The 10,914-nt window shown below is 56.4% G+C and overlaps 1 protein-coding gene across 1 annotated transcript; it reads left to right on the plus strand.

Moving 5' to 3' along the window:
* The first annotated feature begins 262 nt into the window (after positions 1-262).
* SLC26A6 (solute carrier family 26 member 6) lies at positions 263-10,377 on the plus strand. Its single transcript, XM_021717600.1, has 21 exons — positions 263-369; positions 2,054-2,212; positions 2,295-2,434; positions 2,602-2,712; positions 3,291-3,442; positions 3,628-3,792; positions 3,870-4,022; positions 4,361-4,443; positions 4,526-4,673; positions 4,947-5,060; positions 5,290-5,367; positions 5,696-5,791; positions 5,899-6,005; positions 6,163-6,232; positions 7,258-7,350; positions 7,437-7,544; positions 8,031-8,135; positions 9,022-9,198; positions 9,372-9,426; positions 9,668-9,804; positions 10,040-10,377. The coding sequence occupies exons 1-21, from the start codon at positions 347-349 to the stop codon at positions 10,052-10,054; spliced, it is 2,289 nt and encodes a 762-aa protein (XP_021573275.1). The 5' UTR covers positions 263-346; the 3' UTR covers positions 10,055-10,377.
* The last annotated feature ends 537 nt before the right edge of the window (positions 10,378-10,914 follow it).

The raw sequence follows: 10,914 nt of genomic DNA on the forward strand, positions 1-10,914 counted from the left end.
CCCCGCTCAGGGGCCTGGCTACCGCCAGCGCAGCGCACCCGGGTCCTCATTTCCAGTTCCTCAGGCCACCCGGCTCGGGGAAGAGGGCTAGGCGACCCGCGAGCGAGAACACTGCCAGGCCGTCGGGGAGGAAGGGGTAAAATCTTCCTTCTTGGGGCCCACCCCACCCAGAAAACGTCACTTGGGCCCCGCCCCGGGATGCTGATTGGCTCAAATCGTCCCCGTCCAGCCCAGGGATTAGCTCCCGGGAGCGCGCCGCTGGCCTCGCCCGCGTCCCGGCGCCGCCTTACGGCGCGTAGCGGCCTCTCGCCCGAGCCGCAGGATCCGCGGGCCCGCGGCGTGAGCCATGGCCCTGCCGGACGCCCCCGGGTGAGTTCTGGGCGCTGCCCTGGCTCCGCGTGTCTGCGAGACGCAGGCCGCCCTATGGCTCCCGCGTGAGCGCTAGGCCTGGAGCAGGCAACCTCCGCCTATGACGCCTCGGTTTACCACTTTGCCAATTTTCTGCAGGCGAGGGATGAGGGCGGGAGCCGGCGCGATCCCAGCCCCTGAGGGCTGTGTGGAAAGCCGCTGGAGCGCTGCCCCAGGGCTCACCGCGGGCTGCAGGGGGGCGGCTGTGAGAGGAGCAGCCCTGGTCCTTGAGGTGTGCTGGCTGGGGCGTGTGGGAGCTGGGAGGTCGCTGCGAGAGAGTCCCAGGCCGGGGCTCATGGGTCAGAAGCTTTTAGCTGGGCCTGAGCCTACCCGGCTCTACAGTTAACCCAGGATGAGCGCTCTGGCCCTTCCGGCCCTATGCCCTAACTGAGCGAGGGGCCAACGATCAAGCCTCCGCCCCCCCAGGCGCTGGTCTTGCGTTGTGGAGAGGGATCCCGGTAAGACCTGAGTGACTTCCGGAGGTGGGGGAGGGGGGCTCTAAGACCAAGAAACTTTGAGGATCTTCCTTGCCCCCGCACTCTCCTCCAACCGACCCATTCCGGTTAGAAGCCCTTCGCAGTTGTTACTGTCCCTTAGGTGGAATCCTCATCCCAGGTCAAAGCTTTTCCCAGATCAGAACTTTCCTGACAAGTGAAAGCTTCCCCAACATTCTAGAGCTTCCCCCCAGGCAAGAATCCTCCTGTGAGATCTATTCCCAAGTATGAGCTTTTCTCATTAAATATGGGAACTTCCCCAGCTCTCCTATTCCCAGATATGAGGTCTTTCTTTGACTCTAATTAGAAGCCACTAGGCAGATGAGAGGTTCCCCTATGTCAGAAATTGCCTGGCTGGTAAAGCTTTCCTGGCAGTTCAGAGTTCCCTCTAGGTGAGATTGTCCCTGAGAGCTCCTATTTCCAGGTGAACTCTTTCCCTCACTTCAAGTGAGCTCTTCCCTTACCACATGGGAAGCTCTCCTTCTGGGTGAGAGCTTTCTGCTCCAGAAAAGACCCACTTCTCAAGTGAGAGCCATCCCTTGACTTTCCCCAGACTAGGCCTGAGCTATCTATAACCTGACCCTGGGGTTGGAGACCCAGGGGCTGGCCCCAACACTTTTCCTCCCTTGGAGGGGAAGGGTCTCATCTTTTCTGGAGGACTGAGGCTTGGAGAGGGAGTTGCTTGAAGAGCTGGACCCCTGGTTTGCTGGATCCCTTCCCTGAGTGTGCTCTCAGACAGCCCATACTGGACTCCTGGGGCAGCTGGATCAAGACTCAGGGCCTGGACTCAGGGATTGGCTAGGGAAGGCAAGGAGGTGGGAGAAAGGGGACTAGGAGGGGTGGTCAGGGGATTTGAACTGGTAGAACACTCAGGGCTGGAGGTGTGGATGGTGCTTATCCTGCTGTGCTCATCCAGCTGTCCCTTCTTTGGGGACTTTGACCCAGAAAAAGGCTTCCATCAGCCAAAATTCAGGTAATACCCCTACCTGGATGGGGGCAAGGGGCCTACCGGGGCCAGCTGGTCTGGATACACTGTACCTTAATCTTGGGGCCTGGAAAGATTAGGTGAGTCACTCACTGGTCCCAGGTGCCATGTGGGAGAGGTTGGACCAGTGGTGCCCCACTGTATCTCTGTGGTCTTGCCACCCCAGACCAAGGGACACGCAGGCACTGTTGTCTGCATCACAGTCAGTGGAGCTGCGGAGGCGAGACTACCATGTGGAACGGCCACTGCTGAACCAGGAGAAGCTGGAGGAGCTGGGGCACTGGGGCTCAGTGCCTAGGACCCGCCAGTGGCGAATCTGGTTGCGGTAAGACCAAGAGTAGGGATCCTGGGGTACTGGTAGAGCCCAGGTAGCTCCTGTCCCTGATACCTACCCCTCATGTCCGCAGGTGCTCCCAGGCCCGGGCCCGTGCCCTTCTGTTCCAACACCTCCCAGTTTTAGTCTGGTTACCCCGGTACCCCGTGCGTGACTGGCTCCTGGGTGACTTGATAGCTGGCCTGAGTGTGGCTATCATGCAGCTTCCACAGGGTGAGCTACCTTCAAGACCTTGGCCTGTAAGCCCTCTGGTCTATGACCCCTAAACCTGGAATCATGACCTGTGATCTTGGAACTGTGGTGCCTGACCCAGGGCTGGGATTCTCCAATCCTTTTGAGACCCTGGCCTCTAGGCCTGCTTGCTACCATTCCACCTCTAGGCTTGGCCTATGCCCTTCTGGCTGGATTGCCTCCCGTGTTTGGCCTCTACAGTTCCTTCTACCCTGTCTTCATCTATTTCCTGTTTGGTACTTCCCGGCACATCTCTGTGGGTAAGTAGAGTTAGGCCTAGCCTTCTGGGAGGATACCCACATCTGCCATGAAGGATAGGGTAAGGGAGAGCTGAGCAGGGCAGGAGAGCCTAGGAAAGATTGCAGCATTGGTGCGGGGTGACTAGGGAGCTAGCTCAAGAGTCATCCCCAGGCAAGACTAGGCTGCTGACCATAGAACCACAGATTCAGGGTATCCCCAAAGCCCTGCCTCTAGGAAGATGTGAGTGGGTGAGGCAGCTCGAGGAGCTCAGAACTTGGCAGAGCCTGACCACTATGAGCAGGCCCTGACCCCTTCCTCACTCCACAGAGAGCCTCTGTGTCTCTGGGCCAGTGAAGTCAGGTAGGGCAGGGTAGATAATGCAGGGCCAGCATTTCTAGCCACGCTTAAGAGCCCGTGAGCTCAGAGTTCACTCCTGACCTTGGCCATACCTAACTGCCAGCACTACCCCACTTGTATAACCATAGTCTGAGGATATTTGTCCAGAACTGGATGTCTTCTGGCCTGTCTCTTAAGACCAGGGCTCCAGGGAAGGGCAATGTCCTTTCCCCTTCAGACCTGCCCTAACCTGTCCCTGCAGGGACCTTTGCTGTCATGTCTGTGATGGTGGGCAGTGTAACAGAATCCCTGTACCCGGATGAGGCCTTGAACTCCACAGTCAGTGAGGCAGCCAGAGATGCCGACCGGGTGCAGCTGGCCTCCACGCTCAGCGTCCTGGTTGGCCTCTTCCAGGTATGGAACAGTCAGGAGTATGTGCTTCCCTCCTCCTGCTCCCTGCCCACCATTCCCGTCTACAGTTTCTCTGAGTGTCTGACTGTCATGGTCCTCCTCCTCTTACTATCCCCTCATCCCCTTCTGTTCCTACTTGCCCTGGGCCCTACTTCAGCCACCTCTGCCTCCCCTGACTGCCCCTCTAGGTGGGGTTGGGCCTGGTCTACTTCGGCTTCGTGGTCACCTACCTGTCAGAGCCTCTGGTCCGTGGCTATACCACAGCTGCATCTGTGCAGGTCTTCGTCTCGCAGCTCAAATATGTGTTTGGCCTCCGTCTGAGCAGCCGCTCTGGGCCATTGTCCCTCATCTATGTGAGTGAGGGTGGGAGGAGGATGGGTTGGTGTGCCCCACAGCTTTGAGTACTGGCTGTGACCTCGCCTCTCCTCAGACAGTGCTAGAGGTCTGCCAGAAGCTTCCCCAGATGGTGGTCGGCACCGTGGTCACCGCAGCCGTGGCAGGGGTGGCGCTTGTGGTGATGAAGCTGTTGAACGACAAGCTGCAGCGGCATCTGCCCCTGCCGATACCTGGGGAACTGCTCACGGTTCGGGTGCTAGGGGATGGAGGGCAGGGGAGAAGGGCAGGCAGGATGGGTCCCTGCCATGTGGGCAGCCTCCAGGTTTTTGAGAACCAACTGGAGTGGGCACTGGGGAGGGTTCCTGGGTATTGGGAAACCATAGCGGAAAACCCCATGTTAGTCTCATGCTGCCCCCAACAGTATCTCTCCTTGCCGAAAATGGTGTCTTGTCTCTGTGGATGACTCCTCCTCAGTCCTCTAAAGAAGATTCTGCCCAAGTGTCTCCCTCTTTATCCCAGAGTGTTTATCCATCCCCCGATGATGATGCCAGCACCTCTGTCCCCTGACTCCGTCCTCTCCCACAGCTCATTGGAGCCACAGGCATCTCCTACGGCATGGACCTGAAGCACAGATTTAGGGTAGATGTTGTGGGCAACATCACCGCAGGGTGAGTTTGGCCCCCGTCAGGTCAGGAAGAGTTGGGCCACAAGGCCAGGACCTTCCTTTGGCCTCACAGATGCCTCTCACAGGCTGGTGCCCCCAGTGGCCCCCAACCCCCAGCTCTTCGCAAAACTTGTGGGCAATGCCTTTGCCATCGCTGTGGTTGGGTTCGCCATTGCCATCTCTCTGGGAAAGATCTTCGCCCTGAAGCATGGCTACCGGGTGGACAGCAACCAGGTATGGGTGATATGGGATTTGGAGGAGTCATACAGGAGTGCAGAGGCCTAGCAGCTAGGGGAGGGAGGATCCAGTGGGGCGCTGGACACAGACAGAAACAGCAGATGTGCTGGGACCGTGTGGGGGTTGAGTATGGGGAACAGAATGTGTGGGACAGCACCTAGTCTTCAGGGGTTGTTGGGTGGAGATAGAGGTTGGGACTACACAGGCCTAGATACAGTGGAACAGTGATCAGGCACTTTCAAGAAGTCTCACATCCAACCCTCCCCCCAGGAACTGGTGGCCCTCGGCTTCAGTAACCTCATTGGGGGCATCTTCCAGTGCTTCCCCGTGAGTTGTTCTATGTCTCGAAGCCTGGTACAGGAGAGCGCCGGGGGCAACACACAGGTGGGCGTTGGGGGCAGGCATGGGGGTGGGTATGCACTCGGCTTTGCCTGGGTGGTCTCATCTCTGCTTGCTCCACCCCCTAAACTGCCCCCACTCTTATGCTTTTCCTTACTCCCTGTATTTCCACCCTTCCTCACCCCCACTCCCTGCTCCCCCTACTCCTGCTTGCCCCCACCCCCTGTTCACTCCCTCTCCCTGCCTCTTCACCCCTGTCTGACCCCACCCTCAGGTTGCTGGAGCCATCTCTTCCCTTTTCATTCTCCTTATTATCGTCAAACTTGGGGAACTCTTCCAAGACCTGCCCAAGGTGAGCCCCATCCCACCCACCAGGCTTCAGGTTCTTGGCCAGGCCAGCGACTCAGATCAATCAGTCTAGTTCCAGGTGTGGGGTGGGGCTACAAGGTTATGTCCTGTTTTCCAAGATGAACTCTTTGGGGTGAGATTTGGAGTCAAGAGTTTGGGGTTAGAACCCTTCAGAGTCAGATACAGGCTGGTAGGGTCAAGGGATGGGTGGTAGGTAGTATCAGTTGGGCTCTATCCAGGTGCTTGGGGTCAGTCTGTGTCACGCTTGGGTGGTCATGTTGTTAGCATCTGGGCATTTCTCATCAGTCTCTGGTGGCACTTCTCCATACCAGGCAGTCCTGGCAGCCACCGTTATTGTGAACCTCAAGGGCATGCTGATGCAGGTCACTGATGTATGCTCCCTCTGGAAGGCCAATCGAGCGGATCTGGTGAGAGACCGAGAGCCCAGGCCCGGGACTGAGGACCTCTGCTCCAGTGGTGTCCCTCTGCTCCAGTGGTGTCTCTCTACTCTTTGATCACTGCCCTTTGTTCTCAGCTCATCTGGCTGGTCACCTTTGTGGCCACCATCCTGCTGAACCTGGACCTTGGCCTGGCAGTTGCAGTCGTCTTCTCCCTGCTGCTCGTGGTGGTCCGGACGCAGTTGTAAGTCAACCATGTCAGTCCCCTCAATTCCAATTGTGAAGAAGTTTAAAATGGGTTCCCCCCAGCTTTCCCCAACATCTCTGGGGACCTCAGGCTCCTTTAGATCCCCTTGTTGTCCCCCTTTTTTCCCCCTTCTTGTACTCACTCTCCTCCACAGGCCCCACTACTCTGTCCTGGGGCAGTTGCCCGACACTGATATTTACAGAGATGTGACAGAATACTCAGAGGTGAGTGCCAGGGGCTGACCAGGAGGATGACGTGGGTGGGGTGGACAGAGACAGAATGAGCCTTTGTCAGTCCCTTCCATATGTGGTCAGGACACTGGGGGCTGAGGACACTTTGGCTTTGGTCCTTGGAATTTCAAGGGAGGAGTTTGGGTCTGTGACCCCCTACTAGGGGTAAGGGAACTATGAAGGGACCAGGGAAGAGTGGCAGAGTTGGATCTGGGGGTGGGTCTGTATTGGAGTTAGTGGCATAAGCCCCATTCTTCAGGGCAGCCCTAGATCAGAGTGCCAGAGTGACAGAGTCCGGCAGCACCAAGATGTGGGGGAGGCTGTTTCCTGACCTGATCGATGGGGTTACTAAGTCATTTACCCCTGAAAAGTCTTGTGCCAAGTTCTGGGAACATAGGTGGGGGCTGCAGAATAAAATAAACCAGTTCTCCCCAACATGGATCCTTGAAGGCTGAGCACAGTGTGATCAGGCAGAATGAGGGGAGGAGCCAAGGGATCTAAGATGTGGAAGAGGATGTGAGGTGAGCAGCCCAGCTGGATGAAAAGGGGGTTGCTATATCATTCAGGCATGAATGCCAAGTAGAGTCCTGCTGTGTCCTGAATGGTGGGGAGCCAAGGAGGGTCTGGGTGGGATGATAACTTAGGAGGGCCTCTGCATGCAGAAAACAGACTGCAGGGCAGGTTGGACACCCAAGAGGAGGGCTAAGAGCCTCTGAAACTTGGCCTGGGTGGTGACTGAAGGATGGGAGAGGTAGGGAGGAAGAGGTGCTGGGTGTGCCCTGGAGAACATCCTGATACGTCTGCTAAGGATCTGGGCAGGGATGAAGGAGCAGGAGGAGGGTTGGAATGACACTACCAGGCTAGTGACCCAATCCCCTGTAAGGGCATGGGCCACAGGCTGGGGAACAGAGGGTCAGGCAGTGGCAGGCACTGGGCACTCCCAGGAAGAAAAGACAGGAGAGCAAGATGTAGCCAAGAGAGCGAAGAACTCAGCCACCCCAACCCTACCCCATCCCCAGGCCAGGGAGGTCCCTGGCGTGAAGGTCTTCCGCTCCTCGGCAACCGTGTACTTTGCCAATGCTGAGTTCTACAGTGATGCGCTGAAGCAGAGGGTAAGGCACAGGGTCCCCAGGGTGGGGGTCAGAGGGTATCACCCCCCTGGAGCACCCATGCTCCCTTCTCTGGCATCCGTCTCTAGTGTGGGGTGGACGTTGACCTCCTCATCTCCCAGAAGAAGCAGCTGCTCAAGAAGCAGGAGCAGCTGAAATTGAAGCAACTGCAGAAAGAGAAACAACTCCAGAAACAGGCAGGGGCCCCTTTCTGATGACCCCTGGCCCTGCCCTGCTGCTGCCCTCTGCCCTGCCGTTGACCCCAGCCAACCTTTCCCCTGACCCCTGTCCCCTGTCCTGCTATTGGCCTCTGCTCCACTGCTCCCCACCCTAGCCTTTCTTCTACCCTCCTGACTCCTCGTCTTCATGTTGTCCCTCCTCTTTTCTCCCTCATGTGCCCAGGGACCCTACTTCACTCCCCTGGCAGGTCAAGGCTGTAGGTGTTTTGTTTTCCTCCCATCACCTAAAACAGTGACAGCATGAACCATCACAGTCCCCTTCTATTTTACATCTGTTCCTGTAACTGGTCAGAACCCTGCAGCCTTCAGCTTGGCTGCCCCAGGTCCCTCAGCTTCAAGTCCTGGCCTGCCCACCTGCCCAAAGCCAGGGGGTGATACCCTGCTGTCATGGTTGTCGTGGCAGCTGGGATAGCTCTTTCCCATCCCCTCTCTTCCCTGACCTAGGACGCCTCCTCCAAGGGCACCTCAGTTTTCACTAATGTCAACACCAGCCTGGAAGACATCGAGAGCAATAATGTGGAGGACTCCAAGGCTGAGGGGAGGCAAGAGGTAGGAGAGGATGGGTCTGCTGTGAATTGCAGAGATGTGAGTGCCTACACATGCTCATGAGGAAAGCTGTGGACCCACCAGCTGAGGGGTGAGGGTGTTGTGTCAGTGGCAGGAAGAATGCTCTGTGGGGAGTTCTCTAGTGATGTGCCATAGAATTCTGCTTGTGGCTCTCTTGCCTAGCCTCACAGGCCTCGATGAAGACCTTGAATTTGTAGATGCCACAAGACTCCACAGTCTGTACTCTGGGTAGAGGGAACGGATTGGGTGTACGTGAAAAAATCTAGGGCTCAAAGCAGTTACAGTGGTGTGTGCCTGTGGTCTCAGCTTCTTGGGAGGCTGAGGAAGAAGGATCCCTTGAACCCAGGAGTTCACGGCTCAAGTATAGTGTCAGTGTCATTTCTGTGAATAGCTACTACACTCCATCATGGACAATGTAGTGAGATCCCATCTCAAAAAAAGTCCAGGATCAGAGGGGATGCTAAGCTCAATCTGAGACTCAGACAGGGCAGGGTGGCAAGGTGTCTGTGTGTAGTGTGTGCACATGAATGCATCTGTCTATTCTGGTCTACCCCTGGGCCCCCACCCTGAAGATGGGACACAGCCTCCCAGTACCATCCCTTCTTGTGTCCCTAATTAAGCCTGGGCCTAGGAGGTGGCAGAGCAGTGTATGCTCTGGGTGTGCTCTCCTGTGTGTTCCCATGTGTCTGTCCTTCTTGTCTTTGCATACGTATGTCTGTGTCCTCTTGTGTCCTGTGCATGCCCCCATATATGTGGTTGTCCCATGCAAGCTCCCACATCTGACCCTGAGTGTCCCCACATGTCTGTGTGCATTCCCTGCCTTCATCCCTTATGGGTGGCCCTTGCAGTAGGTCTGGTTCCTCAGCAGGTGAACCCAGGGGACAAGCTGGAGGACACAGCAGCCAGTGGTCAAGAAGATGCCAAAGACCCAGACGTGTCCATGCTGGAGACTCTGGGCCTTCCTCAGCCAGACTTCCATAGCCTCATCCTGGACCTGAGTGCCCTCTCCTTTGTAGACACTGTGTGCCTCAAGAGTCTGAAGAATGTGAGGAGCCAAGGGCAGGCCAAGGCCCCTCAAGCCTCCACACTGTCTCTATAATTTACCCTGGGTTTGCTCTGAACCTCTGACTCCCCAGACCCTCCAAACTTCCCTTCTAAACTCCCTTCCATAAGCCTGTCCGTATTCCCTCTCTGAGTTTGGCCCCTTTTCTGCTGCAGATTTTCTGTGACTTCCGGGAGATCGAGGTGGAGGTGTACCTGGCGGCCTGCCACAGTGCGTGGGGTGGGGACAGCAGGAGGGGTCTGGGAAGAGGGCGGGACTCTTGAGGCCAAGAGGTTTGCCAGCCAACACAGAAAAAAAAGTCCCTCTCTGAAAGTGGAGGCCAGAGGTGTCTTGGGAGGCAGGAGTCAAGGGTCAGGAGTGACTAAGGTCAAGTGGTAGCCTCGGGTGAAGGTGAAGGGTGATGGGGTCTGGTAGTTCTAAGAGTCAGGGGAGGCCTACTCCTTGCCTACAGGCCCTGTGATCACCCAGCTTGAGGATGGGCACTTCTTCAATGCATCTATCACCAAGAAGCATCTCTTTGCCTCTGTCCATGATGCTGTCACCTTTGCCCTCCAGCACCCAAGGTCTGGCTCCATCAGCCCTGTTTTGGTGAGCTGATCTCTGGCCCACTGAGCTCCTTTTTGTTAAGCTATTCCTTGTCTTCACGCGGACCCAGCTCCAGGAAGTCTATCCTGGTTACCATGGCTCTGCCCCCGGTGGACCTGCTGCTTTCTCCTGTCTTTGGATAAAGCTGCTCCTAGGACAAGGGTTGCTTTCCCAGGGTGGGGGTCTGGTATGTGTACTTTGGAAACTGACTTGAGTTTCCCCTTCTCTGCCAATTCAGGTCACCAAACTCTGACCATGCTGCCACCCTGCCTGAGATTACCCACTTCTGGAGGTTGTGATGGGGCAGCCTTGAAAAGCCTCCAACCCCTGGGCCGCCTTCAGATGCCACCCAGGAGTCCCCTCCATGCACACATATACATACAACTCAGGGATCGAGGTCCTGTGACTCCCAAGTTCAATGCTCCAGGCCTGGGACAGGGTGCTAAAGAAAAGCTAGTACTGGCCGGGTGCAAAGAGGGATCCGATATGTATTTTTAGCCTCAGGAATAAAGATTTCTCTGCCCAGCTCCGGGCCCTGCTGTGGCTTGGTGGAGGCTTGGTGACATGTGGTCCATAGCTCTGGCTTCTGACTTTTCCTGTGCCCCGAGGTAGAGACTGGGGTCAGAAGTTGGGGAGGTTTGGAGAGGTCAAGCCCAGACTGGCAGAGCACACAGCAGGAGAGCTGTGGGAGCATCTGAGAGTCAAGTTTTTCCCCAACCATTCATAGCCCCAGATCCTTTGCTGTAAAAAAACTGGAATCAGAACTGCTTGTCAGGGTTACCTGATAAGGCACAGGTGCCACTGGGCAGCCCCTGGAAGATGCAGAGTGAATATTTGATCAAGCAGCTGCTGTTCACCAGTACTTCTGGTCTGTCTGTCTGTATTTATTTATTTATTTTGGGTCAGAGTCTCTGTTGCCCAGCCTGGAGTGCAGTGGCACTCTCATGGCCACCGCAGCCTCAGCCTACTGGGTTCAGGTGATCCTTCTGCCTCAGCCTTCTAAGTAGCTGGAACTACAGGCGTGGCCACCATGCCTAGCTAGTTTTTCTTGATTTATTGTAGAGACGAAGTCTCACCAAGTTTCCCAGGCTGATCTCAAACCCCGGGGCTCAG

Source organism: Carlito syrichta, unplaced genomic scaffold, assembly GCF_000164805.1.
Source record: "Carlito syrichta isolate Samal-C Ts95f unplaced genomic scaffold, Tarsius_syrichta-2.0.1 Scaffold309885, whole genome shotgun sequence".
Taxonomy (NCBI): domain Eukaryota; kingdom Metazoa; phylum Chordata; class Mammalia; order Primates; family Tarsiidae; genus Carlito; species Carlito syrichta.

Bases quoted from the DNA above. Each gene is read 5' to 3' on its own strand.
- SLC26A6 (XM_021717600.1), top strand. From the start codon at position 347: ATGGCCCTGCCGGACGCCCCCGG. The intron at 2,213-2,294 runs GTAAGACCAAGA...TCATGTCCGCAG, and splicing joins CAGTGGCGAATCTGGTTGCG to GTGCTCCCAGGCCCGGGCCC. The intron at 9,199-9,371 runs GTGAGGAGCCAA...TTTCTGCTGCAG, and splicing joins GCCTCAAGAGTCTGAAGAAT to ATTTTCTGTGACTTCCGGGA.